Below are 27,835 nucleotides of genomic sequence, written 5' to 3'. Positions count from 1 at the left end.
CCAACATGGCCTGGAACTCTAGGATCCTGCCTCAGTCTCTGAAAATACCTGCTTCAAGTAGCTTTAAAAAATAAGTAACAAAACCCCACCCAGCTTCTAGTGGAGGACAACAGAATGAACCAGAGACAAGTCAGGTTTCCTAGGGATGTAAGTAATAAAGGCAAGGAGGAGTAGACCTGGAGCTGTAGCAAGGGCCCAGGAGGAGAAGGGTTCAAAAGCTGGTAAGAAGGTAAGTCAACAAGGTGTGCGATTAATGAGGAAGCAGTAGCTATGCCTACCAGGTCCTCCCCTTGCTCTGCAGTCCTTGCCCTCCCTGTGGCTAGAGCTAGCAGCTTCCCTCTACATGTCAGATGCCACAATGGCTGCTGGTGCAACCACCTAGCAAGGCATGTCTGACGGTGCCAGCCTAGAGCTTCCTATTGTACTGGACTGCCTGCTCACCAGTCCTGTGCAGAAGGATCCTTGCTCCTGCCCTAGGGCTTTTGAAAAGAAACCTATCAAGTTGATTCATAGCCACACTCCAGACCAGTGAGCCCTGAAGCCCTCTTGCTACCTGTCCAGCCAGGATGGGACTGCTACTAGGAACAAGGCTGGGAACAGACACTGTGTAGGCGACTTTATTTGCTTCTTCTATGTACACATATGTACACCTGGTATGAGCCAATGGTACACTATGTCACAGATTATGTTATACACGCACGCTCCCAGGCAGGAATCGGGAGGTTCTGTTCTGAATATCCCACTGCTGGTAAAGGAAAAGGACCCTAATGGAAGCTGCCTACCCCATTCCCAGATACTGACTCCCTCCCACGGACAATCTGTGCCTCCCCTGCCATGGGCACATGATGGCGAGATCTGGGTGGTGGTAGTGGCAGCAGCTGCTTCCAGTTTTCTCCTCACTCACACTTGTGCAAAGGCCAGAAAGCAGCAGTGGCCAGGCTCACTGACAGTAGCAGCCTGATGCCCGGGGCCTAACTGGAAGGCCAGTCCTAGAATGCCCACAACCTCCTAAGTCAAGCAGCTTGGTGTCACGGGGCACTGGCATGCATCTTCTCCAGGCAGTTTGTCCAGAACATAACCAGACGGTTGTCACGGTTGATGCAGAAGTCTGTGAAGTCCTTCAGCAGCCGATCGGCAAACTTCTCATCCCCCGTGGCACTAGAGCGCCACGTCTTGGTCAGCATGGTGTTATAGGCCCAGTTGTAGCCAACCCGCTCCTCACAGAACATGTTTTGGTTGGTGGAGCTGGTGGAGTTCCGTCGCCGGCGCTGCTGCCCGGAAAACTTGCGCTTGGAGTAAGGCAGCTGAAGAAACACTGTTCCTGAAGGGAGAGAGCAGGCCTGAGTAGAAACCACTGGTGAACACCTGCAGTTGGTTGGGGTGGTCCTGCGTGGGCAGGGCTCATGCGCCTGTGGCAGGGACTCGTGCACCCACCCAATTTTTTTGCCCACTGTTTCTCACCTGTAACATGGATATACTGAGGCTTATTCTCAGCAGGGAAGTTAAAAGCAGAGGCAGAATATTTATCTTGTACAAATCCAAACCTATAGTAACGACAGAAACACACACATGGTCTCATTAGCTGGAGAAACAGGGCAGTGTGCAGCTAAGATTCTGACAGTCCAATGCTGGAATATGGAAAAGCCTCCTGTGTGGAACATGCAGGCTGCTTACTTTTTCCTCAGCACTTCTCAACACCTGCCTTCCAGCCCTGAGGCTCCTGGCTCTCCTGTCACTGCAGACTGCAGCCCTCTACCCAGCCTCCGTCTCACCCAGCACCTTCCTTCCCCACATGCCCTCCCCACTCTAAACCTTCACTTTGCCTGCTGTGGCATCTGTCCTAGCAGGCTGCTCACCAATCCACAGCTGCCCCTTGTCTTATGTTTTCTTAGCCACATCTGTCTCCACGGTCATCATGCTAGGCATTTAATGGCCTTTGCTGAAACGAGACAAGGCATCTTAACTAAACTTTCCTTAAAGGTGAGGATCAGCAATCAAAGGCCCTTGGCTGTGCTGTGCTCCAGAAATGGGAAACGAGCAGAAGCCATTTCTCATCTGTGACTTGTCCTGTCCCACTTCTTATCTATAGCTTGTTCTATTCCTGGTTTTTCTATTTCCATAAAGCACATTCATCCTAGCCCCACCTGCTAAGAGCTGTAAAGGACGTGCTAACAGATGTGCCCAGTTCTGCCCTCGGTGTCTGCGGGCTTTATGTAATGAAGGCAGTGACAGAGGAGGTAAAATGAGTCTTCTTTCCTGGACTGAGCTCACTGGGGAAGCGCTGTGCTGGATCCAAGCTGCTGGCTCTATGCTGGCGCCCTACATTGTCTACAGGACACTTCTGGATTCCCTCTGTGCTTTCCAACCAAGCCAACTGATTTACTTAGCATGATCATCAGGACTGGAGGCTTCTTGCCTCATTTTCCCTTACCATCAGTAAAGACCCTTTCTATTCATCTATTATTTACTTTTGAGACAGGGTCTTAGGTATCCCAGGCTGACCTCAAAATCATAATTTAGCAGAGGACAACCTTCAACCACTGACCTTCCCGTCTCTACCTCTTGAGTTTTAGCTCACAGTTGTGCACTAGTGTACCTGGCTTAACGTGGTGATTGGTGCATACTAGGTAAGCATTCTACCAACTGACCCACATATCCAACCTAAGACAAAATTTTAATTTAAAAATTTTTATTATATGTATGTGTGTACTTGCTTGTCTGTAAGTGTGCACATGAGTAGACACGCCTCTGGAGGCCAGAAGAGGGTGCTGGATCCTCTGGAGCTGGAGTTACAGGCAGTTGTGAGCTGCCCAAGGCGGGTGCTGGAAACCAAATCTGAGTCTTCTACAAGGGGCAGCCATCACTAACTCAAACAAACCCAAAGCCCCCAAATCCTCAGAAAACCTACAATTCATCCAAGTGATTTTCCATTTGGGGCAGGCTGGGATTGCAGTGCAGACAAGGGGTATCCACTGCAGAGCTGTTGTACTGTCTCACCCCAACTACCCAGAATGAGTAGAAGGAACCCTTAGGTGTCACTTCAGAGGTGTCACTGAGTAGAAGGAACCCTTAGGTGTCACTGCAGGGGGTCTATGGGAGGAAGGAGCACATTCCCAGCCTTTCTGAGATGGGCCTTTTTGGGCAGGGTGTCATTTCGGAGTCACATCTCCACCTGGATTCCACTCCACACACAACCACAGCAGGACCAGGGATGCAGCTCAGTGGATGGACGACTGCTTGCCTAGCACCTTCAAGGCTCTGGGCTCAGTCCCTGCACTGCATAGAAGCTATGTGTAGAACAAATACTCTGGAAAAGGCAATTTGCTGGCTCTATGAATGGGAATTAAATTTCTGCCCTCCAAGGGCCTACAAACTTGTCTAGTCTATAGTTTTTTGGTTGTTTTATTTATTTATTTATTTATTTATTTATTTATTTATTTTGTTTTTCGAGACAGGGTTTCTCTGTGGTTTTGGAGCCTGTCCTGGAACATGTTGTTTTATTTTTTGAGACAGGGTTTCTCTGTAGCTTTGGAGCCTGTTCTGGAACTAGCTCTTGTAGACCAGGCTGACCTCGAACTCACAGAGATCCACCTGCCTCTGCCTCTGCTGGGATTAAAGCTTAGTCTACAGTTTTTAAAAATAAAAGGAAAGAGGAATTTCCTGTTGTGCTGGTGTAGCAAGCAATCTCAACAAACAGAAGATTGGGAGTTCATGGCCAGCCTGAGCCACACAGTAAAGCCTTATGAGGAAAAAAAGAGAAAGAGAGGGAGGAATTCAAAATAGAGGGAGCAGAAAGTCTGGTGGATAGTCGCTGACAGGGGCAGAGGAGGCGGAGCTTAGGCAAAGGGTCACACACAGCAGTCCACTGCGTCACACACAGGGCAGACATGGGAGAAGTCAGAGTTAGAAAAGATGCTGAAGGACAAAGGGCAGCGGTTTAGAGAAAATGTCCAGGACCTGGGTTGAGGAGGAGTAGGAGAACAAGATACTGAGAAGAAAAATGCTGATTTGGCAACTAAGGTCACATCCAGGAGACACCTAGTCAAGAAGTATAGTGACTGGCCAAGGAACTGCTTACCAGCTGTGAGTAGCTGCGACATCCAAGCTACTGTCTCTTGAAGATTTACCAGCTGAGCCCAGAAACACCCAGGGGGCGAGAAAAGCAAGACTATAAGCTCTAAGATTTCCACTGTTCTTTGGCAGTGTGAGTGGGGGTGAACCAGACCTGTCTACTTCCTGCAGGAAGGCCTTCCCTCTGCTCAGATCTATAACCCTTTAGTTACCATCCATTCCATACCCTTTACTGAACACATAGGTAAGGTCCAGATCTTAGGGCAGGGTCTAAGGTGGGAGCGGTTAGAGACCCGAGGCCTTGTGAATAAATGGTGGGTGCAGGGTCAAGCAGAGGGTCACTGAAACAACAGGCGGCTTTGTTTCACCATGAGGAACAAACATGAAGTAGCAAGTGGACATCAGCTGAGAGATGCTTGGAAACAATGTGGTTTGTTGCACTGGTGGAGGAGACAGCTAATCAGAGCAGCCAGGAAAGGCTTCTCCTTGGGCACAGAGCCAATGCTAAGAAAGAATGACTCTCATCCATGCTTTTAAACATCCATTGTCTTTCTAACACGTGGGGAAGGTTTACTGACAAAATTTACAATGTTTGGCTTTACCATCTCCTTCCCAGCATAACCGGGCTCTCTTGGTTACTTACAGAGCTCTCCCTTCACAGCCTAACAGAGCAATGAGGTCTGGAGGGCAACAGCCACAGGACTGGCAGTGCAGCATCCATCTCCAAGGCTGAGTGGAGGCGAGCAGTGAGTCTGTCACTAGAAGGACAGATCCTTCGGGATCAGGAACAGAATGAACTGGATTTCATTTTGGTAACTGCTATTGGAAAAAATATTGATTTGGTCACTGTTCCTTCTTGCTAACGGACAAACCTGTGAGCAATGGCTTCCTGGAAAAGGTGCATTCGATCCCAATACGTTTCCGGTTCAAAGCCTGAAAGGAATAAGGAATAAATGCTGAGCTGTGATCACAAGGTTTGTAATAAACTCACACTGCTCTCTTCATTGCTCCTGACAATTCTTGTCTCTCGTTTCTGAACAAGTTATAGGAAGGACAGCCGCATACCCTATAATCCCTGCCCCCCCAAGCTCCCCCACAGTCTAAAAAGGTGTAGTTCTCGGGAGCCACTGTAAGCATCAGAATGAGGCTCATGTAATGTCTTATTCAAAAGCTGAAAAGAAGCTGGACAGTGTTGGCACACACCTTTAATCCCAGCACTTGGGAGGCAGAGGCAGGCGGATCTCTGTGAGTTTGAGACCAGCTTGATCTACAAAGTGAGTTCTAGGACAGTCAGACCTGTAACACAAAAAACCTGTCTCAATAAACAAACAAAACTAAAGCTGAAAAGACTCCAGTATTTTTATTTGTTTCTGAGACAGGTCTCGCATAGCCCAGGCAGGCCTCAAACTCTAGGCAGCCAGAGATCACTTTGAACTCCCGATACTCCTGCCTGTACGTACAGGTATTCACCACTAGACCTGGCTTTGAAAGTATACTGAACACAAATCTGGAGTGTACATTAGCTACTTCTGAAAATAATGCCCACCCATGTTTCTAATATCACTAATCTTCCATTTCCCTGCAAAGAAAGACAATATTACAAGCTCCATTTTAGAGGTAGGGAAATTGAAGTAAATAAATATAAAACAAATTCTTGAGAAGTCATCAGCTGCAGAGGGGAGAACAGAGCAGAATTTGCTCCTCCATCACTGACTGAATTGCTCCAGTCTCCTCTTCCACACGGCAGCTGCTGAGGACTAAATGCAGAAAGGAGGAGGGAAGTTTGAGCACTCTGCCACACAGCAACAGGAAGCAGAGCTGGATTGCTCTCTGGATGGAGGTTTTGAGTGTCCCCACAACAGTATAGACAACCCAGAGACTAGGGATGCGGTGGCTTTGTTACTTTGTCCATAATTAGAACTTTATTTCAAATAAATTGGAGACAGTCCCCCAAACACAACTACAGATACATACACATGCATACACATACCCCACAGACACCCAGACATACACACACACACACAAACACATATACACAATCACACAAATACAGATATAGGCACACAGACACAGACACACAAGTAGCCGGCGCGCACACACACACACATCACAATTGTGCCAGATTTTAAGATTTAGACTCAACTGCTACGAGAAGTGGAGATAAGAAGAAAAGAGGAGACACAGAATCTAGAAAATTGAATTTTAGATCTGGGTCCTTATTCCTTTAAACTAGGACTTTTCTCTGTTACCATAGTAACCAACTGAAGTTGATGAGTTAGAAGACCAGGTCAGAATTGGCAGGGAAACCATCAGTTCTATGCCAGCCCCATGAGTAATCCTGTTACAACGAGGAGAGCATCTCTGGACACTGTAAGGTGACTGTAGCCCCTCAAGGTACTGACAATAATACAAGGAGCTGCCTGGTTTAAAACTTTGGAAGGATCATAACCACTCCCATTTCGGGACTGCACAAATGGTCCTCCTCAGCCATGCTGTGAGGCAGACAGAATGTTATGTGTGCAAAGGATTTTGTAAGCTCTGTGCAGCTCAGAATCTCTGGCCGCCGATGCAGAGGGACTGCAGGGCGCAGGTAAAAAAATGCCTTCTGCGTTGTAAGCGGAGAGTACAGACTGTTGGAACTAGAAACCACAGGATTACTAAATTTAGCCTGCCCTACCTAGAAGCCCTCCTCACCCTCTGCCGTCTAGTGTAACACAAACTTACAAGCAAGTGGGAAGAAAATATTTCTCTTACACCCAAGCTGTGTCTTTCACATTTATAATCTCTCTGTCGGATAACTCCTGGCACATGAGCATCAGCTGCAGCCTTTTGCGTTTGAAAATGTCATCCCAAATGCATAGAGAGCTTTTTAGGAGATATTCATGCATTCATCTGCAGGAGTGCTTGGTTATAGCAATGGCAGGTGTGGATGGGGAACAGCACTCAACATCCAGGAGGGTAAAGGGCACATCAGGGTGGTCCCTGTGCTCCCTTCCTCACAGAAGGACGGGGTCTAATCTGAGTCCTCAAGATCCAGCGCTGTCTCCAGGAAACCTGGGACTTACAAAGCTGGTTCCAGCTTTGCACAGGAAGTAGAGCAATGTTTCCTGTTTGGTTTTTGATGGCCTCTGTAGGGCCTTTTTGCATGGACTAGCATGCCAAAGACTCTCCTCAAATTCAAACGATCATTGCGGGTGATGAGGTGACTGGGAACACACAGGACATGGCAGAGCAATGGGGTGGAGATGGACAGTGCACAAACCTCTCTCCACTGCCGGCTTCACTCTGGCCTTCCAGAGCTGGCAGATAGGCTCCAGCCAGCATACACAAGAAAAAACATCAAAGCTCAGAAGCATTAAGGAATCTGTCCCAGGTTACCCAGTCACTGCCCAGTGGTTCAGAGTCTTGGCTGCTCTTGCAGAAGACTTAAGTTTGGTTCCCAGCACCCTCGAGGTAGCTCACAACCATCCAGAACTGCAGTTCTCGGAGATCCAACTCCTTTTTCTGGCCTCTGTGGGCACCAGGTAAACATGCAGTGTACAGACATAAATGCAGACAAAACATTCACACACATAAAATAAAATGAAATTGAAAAATTAAAAAAAAAAATCCAGGGCAAAAGCCCAGTGCTGTGGGATAATACTTCTGTACACTGTGAATATATATTGCTCTCATTAGTTGATAACAAAAACTGGTTTGGCCTATAGCAAGGTGGAAAAGCCAAACTGGGTTGAAAGAAGGGCAGAGTTGAGGGAGACACAAGCAGCTGTTCAAAAAACATGCTGTCAGTAGACTGGTAAAAGCCATGGCCATGTGGCAATACTTAATTAATAGAAATGGGTTAAGTTCAATGTAAGATCTAGTTAGTAATAAGCCTGAACTATAGGCAAACTCCTGTAATTAGTATTAAGCCTCTGAGTTATTATTTAGAAGTAGCTACAGGACGGGGTGGGACAGAGAAACCTCTGTTTACAATCCAGATTATTTCACCCTTTGTCAATGGCTCTCTTAACCAGCCTGTGGTTTCTGTGGTTTGCTTTCCTCAGGCATATGTTCACTGGACAGTGATGGGCTTCATTATGGCATTTCATACAAGTCTCCTCATTCCTCTCTCTCATCCCACTTCCCACTCATCCTTTTTCTCTTTCTAGATGGTCAGTCTCCTTCTGCTTTCTGTTTCTTACTAACCTCTCCATTTTCCATCTAGATTCTACTTATGAGAGAGCACAGGGGGCTGTTCTTGGATAGGGGTCGGACTCAGGGAGACAGCCCCTTCAGAAGGGAGTAGCTCTTACTGTCGAACAGGTGCTCGCTGCCGTCCTTGAGCAAGCAGCTGAGGTTGAGTGGGATGAAGAGCTGGGCCCGCAGAGGATCGCCATAGAGGTAACTGGGCAGTGCAAAAGGACCCTCCAAAACTGGGACTAACAAGAAGCCGCAGGAGGTAGCTTTTCGATGCCAACCTTGGACCTGGAAGGAAGCACAAAAACAGCATCATCTCCAGGTTCCTTTAGATCAGAGAAAATGCCTCCAAAAAGCAGCCCTGCCGGAGTGGCAGCATCCGCACCAGCAGGCATGCTTGCTCACTCACGATCTCTGGCTCTAGCCAGCCCTGTCAGGAACAAGCGCAGTTCGCTTCTTAGTGAGCGCTAGAGAAACTGAATGAGCACACAGCTGCTCTTCCGGGCCCTAGCTTCTCATCTTCAGTTTCTTTTGCAAGGAACTAACTTATGATAGCTAATACCCTCCTTATTCTGTGGAATGTCAGAAAGTCACAGGACAAAGGCTGAATCTTCCTATTTTGTTGCGTAGCAAGTTCAGTGTATCCAATAAGAAAATAACCCACAGATATTTGATGTAGGGTGGGAGATGACTGTGGCAGCTTCTTGCCAAGTGACCAGCTCTTGCATACAGGAGAGAACATTCTGGGGAACTCCCAAAACTATCTTCCTGTAAATAACAACCAATGTTTCCTCAGGGGACTTTGTAAGGTTTTTTAAAATATGGTTTAAAAAACATAAAATGGATATTTAAAACAAACTAACTAAACCAGTGGGCTGGTGAGATGGCTCAGTGTTTCATAAAAGCACTTGCCATCAATGCTGATGACCTAAGCTTTATATCTCTGGAAGCCATATAGTGGAAAGCCAGAACCGCTCCCTCGACTTGTCCCCTGTCCTCCACATCGTGACCATATGGTCCATACACACACAGGTAAATTAAAAACCAAAAAACCAAAATACACCCCCCTCCCGAACCTCACGATAGAAACCCCAGGCTAAAGGTGTGTGCTAGTGATGGGAGTGCCCGTCCAGAGCGAGGTCCTGGCTATCCTCCTGAGAATGCATGCTCCACCCCACAAACAAAAGAAACAAGAATTCATGGATGTGGCTCTGGCATACAGGTGCCATCTGATGAGAACGACATACATTTTTTTTTCCTTTTTTTTTTTTTTCTCAGATAGGGTGTCAGAATGCTGTCCAGGCTTGTCTGAACTCTGGGCTCCTCTTCTTCAGTCAAGCATTGAGAGATACAGGCTGAGGGTGGTGGCACATATTCATAGTCCCAATTACTTGGGTGGCTAAGGCAGGATGACCACTTATGCCAGGGTTCTAGGCACTATATCAAGATTCCCATCCATAAAAAAGATACAGTTTAGCCGTAGCTTGACTTAAATAAACAATTCTTTAAAAACTTAAAAGGTGCTGTGTAAACGGTTCAGTTGGTAAAGTATCTAATATACAAGCATGAGAATCTGATTTTAAATACCCAGAGCACTTATGTGTGTGTGTGGAACTGGGGTTATAGGCAGTTCTGATCTGCCACATGGGTGCTAGGAATGGAGCCTCCAGTGCTAACCTCTAAGCTATCATCTCCCCAGGCCCTGGGACCCACTTTTACAAAGGCTGGGGCAGAAGCATGGGTCTGCAATCTTGTGCTCCTGCATGTGTGGTTGTTGCACATGCATGCATGCACCAGAAAACACTTAGACATACATCATACGTAAATGTTACATACATGCAAAAACAGAAGACAACTACTCTTAGTTCCTTCAGAGACACGAATACAAACACAATAGTCAGGAGCTGCAGGGATGGCTCAGTGGCTAAATGCACTAACTGCTCTTCCAGAGGACCTGCATTTGATTCCCAGCACTCCAGTTTCAGGGAATCCAACATCTTCTTTCAGGCATGCATGCAGGCAAAATACCCATACACACAAAATGACAAAGTAAAATTTATAAAAAATCAAAAAAAAAAAACCCAAAACACAAAAGTAAAGTCAAAATCTCTAGTTTGGAGGGCTGAATTTGTGAGCATCAAGGGAGGAGCAGGCTGTGGTGACGGCTAAGGAGGGCTCTGAGAAGACACTGACAGCTAAGGAGTGCCTTGGCTGGGGATGGGCAGTGGTTTGCGTTGGCTTCACAGCACAGCATACACAGATGACCAAGATAGACTAGCAGAAAGAAGACAGGCAAGGCCAGCTAACACTTGGGACACTGTCGGTCAGTTACTTCTTTGAGGGACTCCATTGAGGGACACTCTGGTTGCTGTCCATTAAATGCTAATAATACATCCAACTCTTCCCCTGTTGTGGGGTTGACAAAGATATCTGTAAATACTGTCAAATGCCCCAGAAGACAAACTCACCCTTGTTCGAGGAACAGCAAGTTAAAATGTGGTATTTGCCAACTAGGAATTGGTGAGGCAAACTATGGAATAAATAAATACTAGAATATTCTGTAGCCATTAAAAACAATGAGGTAAAAAAATTTAAATCCAACAAGTAAAAAAGGGAGATTTATTTCTTTTGGTATGGAAGATACACAAGTAACAGAAAAAACCCAATGTAAATACTATACATCCAGCATGTGAGCATAAGTGTGTCCTCAGCATGAATTCTAGGCTGATCTGAGATGTGAGAATGTAGCTGAGTGGCCTTGAATTTGTGGTGATCCTTTACCTCAGCATCCCAAGTGCTGAGACATTTTTTTCTTTAGGGGTGAGCCACCATGGTCAGCTTACCATCTGTCTTGTATATACACACAGAAACCCTGTAGTGTTTTAAACATGGATATAGTGATGGTTGCTTTTAGATGGAAGTCCCAGGACACAAGGGAGAGACAGAGATTTGCTTTTCATTCTGGACCAGTGGTTCCAAGTTTTGGAAAATGTTTGGTTAGCACAGCCAGTGGTGCACTACTGGTATTCAATAGACAGAGGTCAGAATGTTGTTTAACAAGCTACAATGGGCATGACATCACTTACAACAGATAATTATTTGGCCCCAAGTCAGTAATGCCAAGGCGAAGAAACACCAATCTAAACCCCGCATTTCTATGTTTAATGTTCTAAGGTCAAAGGTTATGTGAAAGCAACAGGAGCCTCTAAAGAGCACCCCCTTGCCTTAAAGTAAGGTGATGGTCTCACCATCTCAAAGAGTACTGTGGCAGTCACCGCCATCCAGTGTAGCTTGATCTCAAAGGCTGCATTGAGAGAGAAGTTTCCATGGTAGTAACAGCTGCACCACTCCAGCCGGTCGGTTCGGTTGTTCACATCGACATCCAGGGTCACAGTCCTCTGCTCTGGGACAGTGGCAGCTGTGTGAGCACGCAGCAGGGGGTGGGGACACACAGAGAGAGGCACAGGAGTGGGACAATGTAGAAGAATGAATAAGCACCATAAATATGAAACTGCAGAAGTGTTCAATAGAGCTTCCTATCTCTGAAAATCACTAGTTAACAATCTAGGAGTCCACAAAAATCTTGTTCTGCTTGCTGTTAGATAATATGAGAATGGATTCAGATATGTTTCAATAAAACTTTATAAAAAAACACATGAAATTCTAGATACTCTGTATATTATACCACCTTAAATTTATACACATCCACAGAATATACAATACCAAGAGTAAATAGTGGATTTTGGGTGATGATAGTGCATCCATGTAGGTTTGTGGATCAGAACAAATGTCATTCTGGTGGGGACTGACAGTGAAGGAGGCTGGGTGTGAGAGGAGCAGGGGACCTATGGGGAGTCTTTGTTCAGCTGTACTGGAGAGCTAAAAATCCTTTTAAGAAAATTAATTATAGCCACACATTGTAGTTTAAACCTATAATGCTAGCATTCAGAAGGCTGAGGCAGGAAAAATATGTTAGAGGACATCTTGCTACGTAGTCAAACCTCATCTCAAAAAAACACAATCTGGGGGTTGGAGAAACAGGTTATCACTTAAGAGTGTTTGCTGCGGGGGTGGAGAGATGGCTCAGTCGTTGAGAGCACTGCCTGCTCTTCCAAAGATCCTGAGTTCAATTCCCAGCAACCACATGGTGGCTCACAACCATCTGTAATGGGATCTGGTGCCCTCTTCTGGCCTGCAGGCATACATGCAGACAGAATACTGAGAATACTGTATACAAAATAAATAAATAAAATCTTTTTTTTTTTTAAAAAAGAGTGCTGCATAATCAATGAAGTCTGGAGTTCAGATCCCAGTGCCCCCACATACTTGTAACCAGCTCCAAAGGAGACAGAGACACTGAGGTTTGCTGGCTTGCAGCCTAGCTGAGAAAACACAAGCCCCAGGGAGAGATCCTGCCTCAAAGGACTGGAGAGTCACACAGTGATACACAAGGATACCCAGTGTCCTCTTGTAGCCTCCATGTATGCACACACACACTAAAATCAAGAACAGTGTAGAAGGGTCAGTTATAAACAAACCATAAGCCAGATTTAGCCAATTATAAAGCAGTTTGACTCCTTAGTCAAGCCATCCCTTCTTGTACAAGGGAGAGAGATGTCATCTTAACTAGGATCATAAACTCAGACACCCAACCAGGCTGTACCTAAGATCTTCAGGATCAGTGACCCACAAACAGAACAAGGGAAAAACAGCCTAGACTACAATGAGGAGGAAGTATGACTTTTTTTTTTTTTTTTTTTTTTTTAGTTTTTCAAGACAGGGTTTCTTGTAGTTTTGGAGCCTGTCCTGGCTCTTGTAGACCAGGCTGGACTAGAACTCACAGAGATCCGCCTGCCTCTGCCTCCCGAGTGCTGGGATTAAAGGCGTGCACCACCACCACCCGGCTAAGCATGACTTTTCTGCTTTTATCCTAGGAAGGCCTTAGTCCTACAGTATTTTCTCAGTAAATGGGAGCTCACAATGAAGCCTATCCCACTGCAGACATGTCAGTCAGGGCTCTGACCTCAGTGGACACTAACCACACTCAGCACACCAGGTTTTCTATAAATCAGGATCTGCTCTTATATCCCTACTCCTCACAATTTTTTTTTAAATATTTATTTATTTATTATGTATACAATATTCTGTCTGTGTGTATGCTGCAGGCCAGAAGAGGGCACCAGATTCCATTACAGATGGTTGTGAGCCACCATGTGGTTGCTGGGAATTGAACTCAGGACCTTTGCAAGAGCAGGCAATGCTCTTAACCTCTGAGCCATCTCTCCAGCCCCACCTCACAATTTTTCTTTCTCTGAAAGAGTCAGTTAGGCTCTGGGTTTTGCTCCTAAGTCAACAAATTTAATGAGCTTCTGTTGGAAGGCAGGAGAGCATGAGCAAGGGCACTGAATGATACTCTCCTGATACTAGAACAGGCAGAATGGGCAACATTCTTGATTTGGAGCTGGAAGGGCCAAGCGCCTGTGATTCCAGCCACGCTCGCATGTCTCTGAAAACCTTGCTTCCTTGTCTGCAAACTGAAATGGCAGCCCAGGCAGGAAACACGTGGCCACGTGGCTGAGAAAGGGCTATAGACTCCCTTATGGCCTCTCCTCTGGTCACTTGTGTCTCCGCTTTTCTCTGTTCCCATTAAGCCTGCTTTCCAGCTTATGACATGAGGTTCACTAATGCTCAAAGTGAGGCCTATCCGTGGCTTGACGGACACTTGAGGCACATTTGGTCCCCTTACTGGTCACTCTGATACTAAAATGTTCATTAAAGCTAGGTTCTGTCTGGACTTCATGTTCCTGATTTATGACACTCTCAGGAACCCTTTACTCAACAGTCCACATCAAAGAAAGCTGTGTTCTCTGGACTTGCACACTATGTACCTATTCCTCCAGGTAAAAAGACCTCTGTCACAAAACCAAAGGCATGTGATAAACCTCAGCAGTGATTGGAACATCTTCTATTATCAGGTTTGTTAAGTGCAGAATAGGAGAGTCTAGGGGACACCCAAGTGGAAATCACTCTATCACTGGCTTTGTGTTTCCAGGGTAAGATTTGATAATGCAGACGCATCTAGCAGGCTTTTAGTATGGACAAAGGTAGAGCCAGCTCCGTGGGAAGTCTAATCAATATGCACAGGCCCAGAAGAGAAACAAGCTCAGCATTTTAGGGGGTTATTAATGACTTAGGAGAGCAGATCAGCATCACTAGAGGAGAAGGAACACTGAAGCTGAGCCCTCACAACTAGGGCTTCCTCACAATGATGCAAGTCTCAACAGCGAGTGCCAAGTTGAAGGAATTTTTCAAAAAGAAGCTAGCTCCATGTTCATCAGGAACGCTTTGGAAAAAGTTCAGGGATCAGTCTGGATAGAGGAATGCAACAGTCTCTCGTGACTCCGAGATCTAACAGACTGCCACAACAGACCTGAGAAGAAGGCCCAAGCATGAGCCTGAGCGGGAGGCATGTGGTACTGCATCTGAAGGACTCTCAGGTGAGCCTGAGCGGGAGGCATGTGGTACTGCATCTGCAGGACTCTCAGGTGAGCCTGAGCGGGAGGCATGTGGTACTGCATCTGCAGGACTCTCAGGTGGCTTTGTAGCTTCCCAGCTCAGTGACACAGGATAAGGATGGGAAGTGGGAGCCACAACAGGCCAAGGCAAAGGTCTATGTATCAACATTAGACATTTCAAAACAGCTTTCTGCTGCTACCTCCAAAGGAGAATCACAAGTTTTAAAAAAAGAGAACAAGCAAACAAACAAAAAGAGAACAAGCAAACAAACAAAAAGCCCCAAACAACAGTAAAACACAAATAAAACCCAACCAAGTCACAGGCAATGGTGAAACTCAGGTGTTTCTCTTCCGTAAGTCATCTTAGTTTTTTCTGAGGAAGAATTCAAATGTTGAGGTTATGACCTGTTTATTTATTTAGCAAATAAATAAAATTGGTTAGTTATTTGAGATAGGGCCTTACTATGCAGCCTGGGATGGCCTCAAACTCACAATCCCTGCTTCTGCCTCTTAAATGCTAGAATTACTGATCTGTACCACCAACTACGCCTGGCCAGAAAGACTATCTGTGTGTGTGTGTGTGTGTGTGTGTGTGTGTATTTGTGTTGAGACAGATCTCTCTTTTCAGTCCTGGCTGTCCTTGAACTCACAGAGATCCTCCTGCCTCTGCTTCCCAAGTACTAGGATTAAAAGCAAGCCCACCACACCCAGTCATAAGATACCTTAATTTACTCTTGTTTTTTACTTAGAAACATATTTTTTCTTGCTAGGCATGGTGGTACATGCATGCCTTTAAACCATACAGTCCCTCATGCTGTGGTGACCCCAACCATAAACTAGTTTTGTCGCTACTTCATAACTGTAATTTTGCTACGGTTATAAATCTTAATGTAAGTATCTGTATTTTCTGGTGGCCTTAGGTGACCCCTATAAAAGGGGTCACAACCCACAGGTTAAGAGCCTCTGTTTTAAATCCAGCAGAGGCAAGTGGACAGGCCAGTCAGGACCGCACAGTAAGACCCTCTCTCAAATAAACAATTTTCCGGTGGTTTTAAGTAGGTCCTTGTACTACATGCTAGATGTCTAGTAACTACCCTTCCCCAACCACCTGCTATTCCCAGACTCCAACCTGGTCGAGAACTTACCCAGCAGTGCAGCTGCCTGGCTCCGTCCTCCAAAACTTCGGCTGAAGGAGCTGTGCCTGCTCGCGTAAGAGGCTGGCCGACTGGGTAGCCAGGGCAGGAGGAAGGCAGGAATCTCAGAGTGCACAAGCTCTTCGGCCACAAAGGCCACCTCAAACCACTTGCGCTGGAAGCTGGCAAAGTCGTCCACTCCTGTTGTGTGCCAGGGAGCAGTGGGCTGCTGCATAGCCACTGGGAAAAAGCAGGGGGAGTAAAGGATCTCCTGTCACAACGCTGCTTTTCTGACACATGGCGCAATACAGATAGACCATAAAACACGATGCTAAGGAAGGAAGCAGTATAAAGCCTGCCTATTATGTCACCACACATATGGAAGGAAGCGGTATAAAGCCTACCTATTATGTCACCACACAGACGACATTTGTATAAAAAAACAGAACCTGTAACTGCTTGTTCAGGGAGTGTTTGGAAAGGGAGGAGTTGGGCAGTAAAAGCTAACAAGAAAGAGGTGGTGGTTGCACAATACTGTGAATGGCTTTTGTTATGTAGGCTAATTTGATGTTATATAAGATTTAATTCAATTTAAAAAATCTTATCAGTTTTATAATATTTCAGGAAATAAAAAGTTGTGGGTTTTTAGTTTTCTTTTTTCTAATAGAAGGTAAAAATCGATACTAAATTAACAAAAGTACACAGTGAATGTCACTAACTATACCGTATCATGTATGGACCCAGAGATGAAGAAGTGATTTACCACAATATGGCAGTCTCTTCCGACCAGTTAAAGCACCTGAAATTCACACACTATGAAGGCTGCTTTGAATCCTTGGTGCCTCCAGAGCCATGGCAGCCAGAAATTATGTTAGAAATTGCTCCCCATGGGAGAATTCCCTTTTTTTCATTAAAAGGGGATGGAATTACAGTGTTGCTAAGTAGCAGAATGTTTGCCTAATGTGCAGAGGCCTTGAGTTCGATCCCAGAACCACAGTAAACAAAAAAAAAAAAAAAAAACACATGCAGTTAGCTTCCTGAACTCATGAGCTATATATACAGTTACAGACTTGATCACACACACAAAACTATTGCAGGGGGGCAGGAGAGTATTTATACTGAATATGACCAAAAGTTTTCTTGCTTCTTGAACAATATCGTACAATACAGCAGTGTCTTACTATCAGTTATTATAAATAATTTGGGGATGATTTAAAGAATATAAGGGAAGAGGCTAGAGAGATGGCTTAGTGGTTAAGAGCACTGGCTGTTCTTGCAGAGGACCTGGGTTCAGTTCCTAGCATCTACATGGTGGCTCACAATTGCCTGTAACTCTAGTTCCAGGGTATCCAACACCTTCTTTTGGTCTCTGCTGGCACCTTCACACACATGGGGTACACATATAAACACACACACACACACAAAGAAAAGTAAATCATTAAAAGTAGTATGAGGGTATATGTGAAACCATGCCAAAGAATGACTATTTAAAACATGACTTGGAAAACAAGGTAGACTTGGTAGTCTTCTTGAAGGAGTATGTGGGAACTGGAAGCCCAGTAAGTATGAAGCACTATTGGAGGCATCGCACTGTCATCAAAGCCAACTCAGAAGAATGGAGGTAAGGTGCAAGTTACAGCATCAACATAGGATCCATAGAAAATTGTGCTGGGCGGTGGTGGTGCACGCCTTTCACCCCAACACTTGGAGGCAGAGGAAGGCGAATTTCTGTGAGTTCAGGCCACCTTGGCCTACAGAGAGAATTCCAGGACAGGCTCTAAAGCTGCACAAAGAAACTCAGAAAGAAACTCAGTCTCAATTTTTTTTTTTTTTTTTGCTGGGCAGTGGTGGTCATGCCTTTAATCCCAGCACTTGGGAGGCAAAGGTAGGCAGATCTATGTGAGTTTAAGGTCAACCTGACCTACAAAGCGAGTTCCAGGACAGCCAGGGCTGTTATATAGAGAAACCCTGTTTTGGAAAAAAAAACAAACCACAAACCCACAATAAACAAAAAAAGAAAAAAAAACCCAAGTAACTTGGCCTCTTTTTTTAAAAATATTTTTAAAACATTTGTTTATTTATTTATTTATTATGTATACAGTGTTCTGTCTATATGCTTGCTGGCCAGAAGAAGGTACCAGATCTCATTACAGATGGCTGTGAGCCACCATGTGGCTGCTGGGAATTGAACTCAGGGACTCTGGAAAAGCAGTCAGTGCTCTTAACCTCTGCGCCATCTCTCCAGCCCCTACCTTGGCCTCTTTTAGGTTTATTTCCACCAACACTGTCCTCAGTAAAAACATTGTCTGGACTAGAGAGATGGTTGTGTGGTTAAAAGTGCATGCTGCTCTTAGAGAAAACTAGTTTGGTTCCCAGCACCCAAATCAGAGGTCTTACAACTGTCTATAACTCCAGCTCCAGGAAGATCCAACACCTCTAGCCTCTGAAGGTACCTGAATTCATACACTCACACGCGCGCACACACACACACACACTCTCTCTCTCTAAAATAGCTAAATAAATCATCTTTTTAAATAAACAGCATTGTCTTCAGTCGTGTGTAAACATGTAGAGATGCTGAAAGAGGCTGTCGGTGTCAACTGAAAACACAAAGCCACACATGGAGCTCAAGATGCATGGAGATGTGAGAGATTAGGAAAAGTACTCGCCCCTGCATGTGCTTTGGCTCTGACCTCGATCGGGCTCTTTGTCCATTACTATCTTGTAGAAATAGAAGCCATAGATGAAGGTCCGCCAGGCTTCACCAGATGCATGTGTTATGAGCTGCTCTTCCAGCATTTTCTAGGAGAGACAAGGAAAACCTGAAATTCCTACAGGTAACATCTCAAAGAAGCAACCCTTGCTTGTGCACAGCAGTCAAGGCAGTAAGTGACCAGAGAACTGAGGTCACACCGCTGGTCCCCATTAGACATCGAGAATATGCTATATGAAAATGAGCCTGTTCCAAGTTATAAACTAATGTATTTCATCAAACATTTCAAACACACAGAAAGTAGAGAAAAACTCCAAGTAGATAACCATCTAACTTCAATAAATTTAACATTCTGCTAGGCAGTCTGTTCCTCTTCATCTGAGGGAATGTCTCCTGAGACACCTAAAGGAAAGTGAGTTGTGGTACACACCCCTATAATCCCACTGGGAAGGTAGAGGTGGGAGGATGAGGGCTCAAGGTCATCTTGACTCACTGATGACCTACCAGACCTTTGAAGAACTAATACCAGTGTGCCTGCTCCCCTCCCACCTCCCCGTCCCCTTTTCGAGACAGGGTTTCTCTGTAGCTTTGGAGCCTGTCCTAGAACTAGCTCTGTAGACCAGGCTGGCCTTGAACTCACAGAGATCCATCTGCCTCTGCCTCCTGAGTACTGGGATTAAAGGCATGTGCCACCACTGCCCAGGACCAGTGAGTCTTAAACCATTCCTAAAAACAAAAAAGGAAATATGTCACCAAATTCTTCTTATAAATTTTAATCCTATGCTCATGGATTACAAGAATTAATATGAAAAGTGCCTACCTTACCAAAAGCAATTTATAGACTCAATGCAATCCCCATTAAATTCCAATGAGATTCTTCACAGAATTAGGAAATATGGAAGCACAGACAGTCAATGGAATCCTGAGCAAAAAGAAAAATGCTACAGGGATCTCCACACCTGGCTTCAAGTTATACTGTCATACCTCACTGGCACAAGAAAACACCGACTGATGGAATACAATAAAAGGTCCAAATAGAAACCCACGCAGTTACAGTCACCTGATTTTTGCAAAGATGGCAAAACAAACAAACAAAATCCACTGAAGACAGTCTTCAACAAATAGTGCGGGACAATTGTATCTCCACATGTAGATTCCTATCTCACTCTGTACAAAACTCTCAATGGGTCAGAGCTTTAAAGCAAGACTTGGAATTCTGAAACTCTTAGAGGAAAAGGCAGGGAAAATACCTAAAATCTAGCTAGGCATAGGTGAGGACTCCCTGAAACAGACTCAGTAAATAACGCCAACAACTGACACCAGAACCTCTTGAAACTACAAACAGCACTAGAAAGCCTCTGCACAGCACAGGGTGCACAGCACAGGGTGCACAGCACAGGGTGCACAGCACAGGGCAGGTAGTGAAGGGGCGGCCCACAGACAGAAGAAAGCTTTTGTTGTCACACATTCGACTGAGAACTAACGTCTAAAATTTGAAAGGAACTAAAGGTAAAAAATAGACAACAACAAATAAAACAACCCCATCAATAAATAATAATGAAATGAACATAGAATTCTCAAAAAATGAAATACAAATGGCCAATAAATGTCAAAAGATGTTTAGAGAAATATGAATTAAAACTACATGGGGAGTGGCTGGAGAGACCAATGGCTCTTGTTAAGAATGGTTAAGTGTAGCCGAGCGGTGGTAGTCAGCCTGGTCTACAAGAGCTAGTTCCAGGACAGGCTCCAAAGCCACAGAGAAACCCTGTCTCGAAAAACAAAAACAAAACAAAACAAACAAACAAACAACAACAACAAAAAAAAAACCCATCAAAACCAAACCAAACCAAAATGGCTGTTTTTTTGTTTTTTTCAGAAGACTGGGGTTCGGTTCCCAGCACCCACATGGCAGTTTACAACTGCCTGTAACTCCAGTTGCAGGGGATCTGACTTCCTCTTCTGGCCTCCACGGACACTAGGTGCATATGTGGTGCACAGACATACAATAAGGAAAACACCCAGACACATAAAATGTTTTACATTAAAAAACAAACAACAAAAACTACATACAGAGTCTACCTTGCCCTGGTGAGCAGGCAGTCTTTATGAGTGGGTCTGGTTCACGCCCCTGCCATCCAGTGTTTGGGGAGGCAGAGGCAGGAGGTAATGAGCTGAAGAGACCCACGCTCAGCCCTAGCACTCATGTCAGGTGACCTAACACCCTCTTCTGGCCTCTGTGAGTACCTGCATACATCTGCCTACAGACAGACACACAAAGAAGAAGAAATAAATCTTAAGAAAAAAATCACAAGTATAAGGAAAAACAGGCAAAGGTTCTCTAAAGATGGCTCAGTGGTTAAGGTGGCTTTTGCAGAAGACCTGGGTTTGAATCCCAGCACCCACATGGCAGTTCACAACTACCTGTAACCCCAATTCCAGATGTGACACCCTCTTCTGGCATCTGCACACATGTGGCACACATACATATATTAACTCACACACACACACACACACACACACAAAACACAGATTAAAAATTGATAAAACAAGTAACAAAAGATGAGGGCAAAGAGGACCCTATACACTGCTGGGAGAACGAAACCTACTCCAGCCGTGGAAATCCGTATGGAGGGTCCACCATATGACCCAGCTACACCACTTGTGGAGATTTACCCAAAGGACCCCAAGGCAGCATAGCATAGCACCTACACAGCAATGATTACTGCAGCGCCATTCACAGAAGCTGAGTTAAAGACACATGAAGTGTTCACCAGTGGAGAACTACATAAAGAAATGTGGTATGTATACACAACGGAACTAATACAAGCAATATTCTCAAGCATGTTTTTAATATTTAAGTTTTTCTGTTTTATTTGTTTTAAAGATTTATTTATATGTATTGGATCCTCTCGAGCTGGAGTCATAGGTGGTTGCAAGCCCCCTGATGTGGATGCTGGGAACCAAATTTTGGTCCTCTGGAAGAGCAACAAGAACTCTGAACCAATGAGCCATCTCTCTTCAGTCCCAAGATTTGTTTATTTTATGTTACTGTTACTTTATGTTTATTTTATGTATCTAAATATTTTTAAAAAGGTTTTATATAGATATGTGTTGACATGAGAATGAGGTGTTTTACAGTATTTTAAATTTAAATAATCCTAGTATTTTACCAACTTGTTATTGATAGCGTGCTTCTGACATTTTTATCCATGTTGATCTATGTACTTCCAGCTTATTTCACTTTATCAATAAAAAGATTATATTCTCAAGGAGATGGGGTTTACCAGGGGAAAGCTATGTAAAATAGCGTGTCAAGGCCTATAAAGAGCGAAACAACAGCCACATTCTTATTCAGATAGTTATTAAGTTTCCAGTGCAATGATGACAAGACAGCTGGCCAACAAACTATCCGGCTTTCTACTATAAGCCTCAGTATGGACAGGACACCTAGAACCAGCTCAGTCAACCTGACCTAATTTATTCCTCTGCTTAGTTCACTCAACAGTGAATTGATCTTGGCAATAATATCCTAAGTGTCTACTATGTGTATATGGAAATGAGCACTTAGGGGAGACCCATCCAGGCACAAAACACACAAGATGAAGTGATTCCTAAGTCTGGTGCCTTGTACTACTTACTATGTGAAGAAGCCTCTGATGCAGAACCTGGAATTCAGCCTTGGGACTTGGACACACAGGCATAATCAGGACAAAACTGGGCTTGGGGTTGGGGAGCACACCTTTAATCCCAGCACTTGGGAGGAAGAGGCAGAGGCAGAGGCAGAGGCGGATCTCTGTGAGTTTGAGGTCAGCCTGGTCTACAGAGTGGGTTCCAGGACAGGCTCCAAAGCTACAGAAAAACCCTGTCCCGAAAAATCAATAAAGACAGAGAGAGAGAGAGGGAGGGAAGGGGAGAGGGAGGAGGGAAGGAAGGAAGGAAGGAAGGAAGGAAGGAAGGAAGGAAGTCCTTCATAGATATTTATCTGAGGGACAAGAACATAGAGACTCTGTCCAGAATTTGTCAGTGCAGACAATAAATCCTGGCAGATTTTAAAGTCAAAGCACGCGTGCATGCACGTGACCTGTTTATACATTTCTAAGACAGAGTCTTACCATGTAGACTAGGATGGCTTCTAGCTTATGATCCTCCTGCCTCCACTTCCTCAGTGCTGTAGGGGGCTTGTGCTACCGCGGCTAACCCTAAGGTCTTCAAAGTATCTCTGCAAGGAGACTTGTCCTTTCATTAGCTCCAGACAGGCCTCAGCCCAACCTGAAAGCCTCTTTACTGTCATGGCTGAATACTTCCATGACAGACCCTCATTACAATGATCTGGGCAGAAGAGCCCTCCCCGCTGTCTCACCTGCATGATGTCGATGGCCATCGCCTGCGTCTGGACCCCCTCCACATTGTTCATCAGCCAGTGCACCACCTCAGCACTGATGAAGCAGCAGGGTGCAAGGCCTTTCTGCTCAGAGAGCAGCTGAACTCCTGTCCTGAATTCCATGAGCAAGCAGGAAATACGTGCCCAGCGGCAATAAGGAAAAAGAAAAGATGAGAAGTAAGGGCTCTCCACAAGAGCATGTACTGTCTGAAAGGAGGATTCTCCATAGAACTCCTAGGCTGAGGGAAATCTCCATGATCTGTCAGGCATTACACTAGGTACTTCATGTAAGAATTTAATCATTTCATTAATCATGTGTGTAAAAACTCAGGGTAAGGACTGGCAAAATGCTCAGTACATAAAGGTGCCTGCCACCAAACCTGACAACTTAAGTTCAATTTCCGGTAGCCACATCTGGAAGGAAAGGATCAACTCCTGCAAGTTGTCCTCTGACTTCCACATATACTGTGGCATACAGCTCCTCACAAATCAGTACATAATATGTAACTTAAAAAAAAAAATCTCATTTTACACCTTTAATCCCAGCACTGGGGAGGCAGACACAGGCAGATCTCTGTGAGTTCAAGGGCAGTCTGGTCTACAGAGCGATCTCCAGGACAGCCAGGGCTGTTTCACAGAGTAAACCCTGTCTTGAAAAACAAAAACAAAAACCAAACAAACAAAATCTCATTGTATAACCAAGGTAGCAGAGGCTCAGGGAGGTCAGGTGACTTGTCCAAATCTCACAGATGGTAAGTGGCAGAGTAAGGTGTAATCTACCCACCCACACCATCATGGCAACCCTTCCCTCAGGTACCTTCTGCCCTTGCTTCATAAATGTGCTTAGTCACTTACGAGGGATGCTTCATGGCTTCCAGAATCTCCACCAGGGTAGAGGATGATGTCAGAGAGCTTGCTGCGTGCTGCTGAGCGCTGTGACACAGAATGTAACAAAGCAAAAAGAGTGGGTTTTGGTTTCAGTGCTGTGGGCTGTGGTGAACAAGTGTTCTTCCTCTACATGAAACTAGCCCACATTACCTCTGCTTCTTCTGGAGTCAGATACCAGGACAGTATTGAAACTGAAGACAATCAGGGAAAATTCTGGATTGTTGTATCCAGAGGCTAGTTCACAATGCATTCCTATTTCCAAGTATGTATACACATTTTAAAAAGGCAAAAGTGATTTTGTATCTAAACACAGCACCCTTTTTAAAAAAAGCATCTCCCTCTCAATCACATTTCTCTTTCATTTTTATTCTTTTATTTATATTCTTGCCTGTGGAAGTCAGAGGAAGGCTCTGGATCCCCTGAAACTGAGTTACAGGCAGCCCTGGGCCACCTATCTGGGTACTGGGACTCAGCTTATGTCCTCTGAAGAGCATGACAGCTCCTAAGCAGAGACACATCTTTACCTCCATTAATATTGCTTTCTAGAAGACTTAGGCTGCTCTGATTTTGCCTGCAGCCTCTCACATGTTACTTAGCCTAGGCCAATCAAAGAGTTGCAGCATGATAATTTAGTTGAGAACTTATAGGAAGGAACCTAAGAATTATCACTAATCAGCTGTAGGACCCCTGGATTTTCTTGATTTTTATTTCTTTACCTGAAAACAGGGACAGTGTTGTTCATGTCTTTCAGGATAGTGAGGGGCTACCATATGTAAAACAAGGCACAAGACTGATATACGTGGTGCCTAAAATGTAGTCAACGCTGAAGCGAGTCAGATTAGCTAACCGAACTAGTGAAGGTACAAGAGTTGGGAAGCACTGGAATCCAGGTTTCATTCAAGTGAGTCACATTCCCAAAGTCCTGCTCTTTGCATCACCTGCTGCCCAAGTTCTGCCTTGATGGTGACATGCTTAAGCCAGCTGTGGTGGCGCCTGCCTATAATCCCAGCACTCCAGAGGTTGGGCTGGGAGAATCATGAGTTTGAGATCAACTTAGGCTACGTGGGAAGATCTATTATATCAATGGGGGTGAAGAGGTAAGAGATTAATATTCAGCAGCTGAATGGCCCCACCAACCTAACTAGTTAGTTATGGATCTCAATCAGAAACTCCTCAAACTCCTCCCTTTCTTCTCTTCCTCAGTCTTCTGGATGCTTATTTTGGGAGGCAGGGGGTTCAGCAGCATTTCAGATTCTCAGGCCCTGTGTTAATCCCCAGCATGACAATAAAAACCTAAAACCAAAATCTCAGGGTTAGAAAAAGCCTTCAAAAGCCTTTGAAGAGAGCCGGGCGGTGGTGGCGCACGCCTTTAATCTGGGAGGCAGAGGCAGGCGGATCTCTGTGAGTTCGAGACCAGCCTGGTCTACAGAGCTAGTTCCAGGACAGGCTCCAAAGCCACAGAGAAACCCTGTCTCGAAAAACCAAAAAAAAAAAAAAAAAAAAGCCTTTGAAGAGAATTTCCTTCAAATCCTGCATCTGAGTTCAAGTGTCTAGTCAAGAGAAGGCCTTCCATTTGCGAACACCTTCAAAGGCAGGGAACTCAGCTTCTCCCAATGCAGCTGAATCCACTGCTACTAAGTTCCTACCATGACAAGGAGTGTACACAGTATCACTTTCGGTCAGGGGTCCTGCTTTTGCAGGTCTTCTCACCTCTAGCCTACACTCTAGGCCTTCTTTTCTTCCAAAAGCAGACAAAAGCCTCCCTCTCTACCCTCCTGAGCAGCGAGGAAGCACACGGCTATACTCTCCTCATGCACACTGAGCAACCACTCCAATCTCCTTCATGGCCAGGACTAAAGGCAGCAGGGAGAGAGGTAGAGCAGGAAAGTCAGGACTGAGTAAGCATCACCTCTCCTAGCCAGAATGAACACTCAGTGGTGGATGCAGTGGAGGCAGAAGTAGTCCAGAGCTTACGGCATAAGGAAAATCAGGGACCAACTCGTGGGTATCCATCCAAGAGCACTGGCTGCTCTGAGGGAAAGCGGTGTAAAAGTCAAGTTTCTCAGATCATATAGCTAAATCTGCTCAGTCAGTACAGAGAGGCACGAAGAACAGAGTAAGTAGACCTGCTACCCACAGCCAAGAAAGAAAGAATGTTTCTCAAAACTGACAATGGCATCAAAACCTAGGGCCATAAACATGTACAATTACCCTGTGGGTGGGTGTCTTTTTTGTTTTTTTTTTTTCATTTTTTTCCCTTGAGACAAGTCTCATACACCCCATGTTGACCTCAAACGCACTATGTAGCCAGGAATGATCTTGAACTGTCCCTCCTGCTTTTGTTTGACAAGTGCAGGAATTATAGCTACGTGACACCATGCCTAATTTAAGAAAACACAGCGGCTAGGACTCAGAGCTTCATGCGTGTTAGGAAAGCACTCTACCAAATGAGGTGTATTCCCAAGACCCTGACTGAAAAAAAAAAAAAAAAACAAAACTGTGGGGTGGAGGAGGATCTCAAGACAGAATTTCTCTGTATAGCCCAGGCTATCCTGAAACTCACTCTGTAGATTAGGCTGGCCTTTGAACTCAGAGATCTACAAACCTCTGCCTTCTAAATCCTGAAACTAAAGGTGTGCACTACATGCCTAGATCCTGACTAAATTTTTTTTTTTTTTTTGGTTTTCTGAGACAGAGTTTCTCTGTAGCTTTGGTGCCAATCCCAGAACTAGCTCTTGTAGACCAGGCTGGCCTCGAACTCCCAGCGATCCACCTGCCTCTGCCTCCCGAGTGCTGGGATTAAAGGCGTGCGCCACCACCGCCCGGCCTGATTAAAAATTTAAAAAATACTCTTACCTTTAAAAAAAAAAAATCACAAAATCACTCTGTGTGTGTGTGTGTGTGTGTAGAGTTTGAGGTCAGCCTGGTCTATGTAGTGAGTGACTTCTAGGACAGCCAGAGCTACATAATAAACAGACCCTGACTTAAAAAAAAAAAAAGCCAGGATATTTGCTAAGCAGATGAGGGACAGGAAGAGAAAGGCCTCGTTCACCCAGTGTGACTCACCCGGTGTTAGTGCATTTCCTTGCTGATTGCGAGCCATTCTGTGCAAAGCGCCATGCTTTGGGCACCATCGTGACTAGAACTGACATGGTGTCTGACACTTTCTGTGTCGCTGAGAGAACACAGATCTCCCACCTTGCCACTTGGCTGTAAAGACTGACCCCTTCGGAGTCCCACATATTAACTGTGGCAGCTAGAACATGACCCAGAGCTCTGGACTCGCAACCTCTGTGTTCTTGGTTGAACTTGCCCCAATCAGTTTGTCGTTCTGAAGCTCACCTGCAGTCAGAGTTTGCAGAGGGAAAGGCCTGTTCTCCTATGTTCTGGGAGTTCCCAAGGGTCTGGTTGCTACCTCTATCCAGGGACTGGCATGTGCTGACCCCCAAACTGGCACTGTCTGATACCAGAGCAGCTGTTTGGTCCACAGATGCCTGCAAAAGGGTAAAAAATTAGCAGATAGATCTAAAATTAATCAAAAGTAACAGTAAATAAATTATCCCGGTTTATTAAGTCAACAGACATTAGATAGATATTCATTCACATACATTAAAGCTATTTACATATATGGTTTGTTCCACTCCTCCCATTCTCAGTCCCCACTGGTCCCTGTTAGGAAAGTCAAAGGAGTCTAGGGACCAAACCCAGTCCTGGTACATTGCCTTGTCAGAGAAATTAAGGATTTACACCCTCTAAACCAAGGCAGACAGAGGCCAGGCAATCACAATAATCCTAAAACCAGAGCAACCACTTCAGTACCAGATTCAAACCAAAAAACTGGCAGACACCAAAGGAAATTCCCCATAAAAAGAACACAGAAGGCTAGGCAAAGCAGTACACCCCTTTAATCCCAGCATTTGTTGGCAGGCGGATCTCTGAGTTTGAGGCCAGC

General features: G+C 45.0%; 1 protein-coding gene across 15 annotated transcripts in view; it reads right to left on the bottom strand.

Annotated features, from left to right (window-relative positions):
* Positions 1-601: 601 nt before the first annotated feature.
* LOC121459396 (GATOR complex protein DEPDC5) overlaps positions 602-27,835 on the bottom strand; it is a 124,494-nt gene continuing 97,260 nt past the window's right edge. For 8 of the 15 annotated variants that reach the window (XM_041669107.1, XM_041669106.1, XM_041669115.1 and 5 more), the window contains 10 exons: positions 27,226-27,377; positions 23,851-23,928; positions 22,975-23,107; positions 18,568-18,700; positions 15,911-16,138; positions 11,499-11,668; positions 8,367-8,538; positions 4,944-5,004; positions 1,462-1,544; positions 602-1,321 (listed from right to left, as the gene is read on the bottom strand). In XM_041669107.1, the coding sequence (XP_041525041.1) occupies positions 1,029-1,321; positions 1,462-1,544; positions 4,944-5,004; positions 8,367-8,538; positions 11,499-11,668; positions 15,911-16,138; positions 18,568-18,700; positions 22,975-23,107; positions 23,851-23,928; positions 27,226-27,377 (1,503 nt within the window). In that variant the 3' untranslated portion in view covers positions 602-1,028. The remainder of the gene's footprint in view (positions 1,322-1,461; positions 1,545-4,943; positions 5,005-8,366; positions 8,539-11,498; positions 11,669-15,910; positions 16,139-18,567; positions 18,701-22,974; positions 23,108-23,850; positions 23,929-27,225; positions 27,378-27,835) is intronic. The other 7 variants (XM_041669109.1, XM_041669116.1, XM_041669110.1 and 4 more) reach the window with 2 other exon arrangements.

The sequence above is a fragment of the Microtus oregoni genome, unplaced genomic scaffold, assembly GCF_018167655.1.
Source record: "Microtus oregoni isolate MIOR12 unplaced genomic scaffold, Mior012 000019F_ref0000042, whole genome shotgun sequence".
Taxonomy (NCBI): domain Eukaryota; kingdom Metazoa; phylum Chordata; class Mammalia; order Rodentia; family Cricetidae; genus Microtus; species Microtus oregoni.
This window is presented reverse-complemented; position numbering and strand designations above follow the sequence as displayed.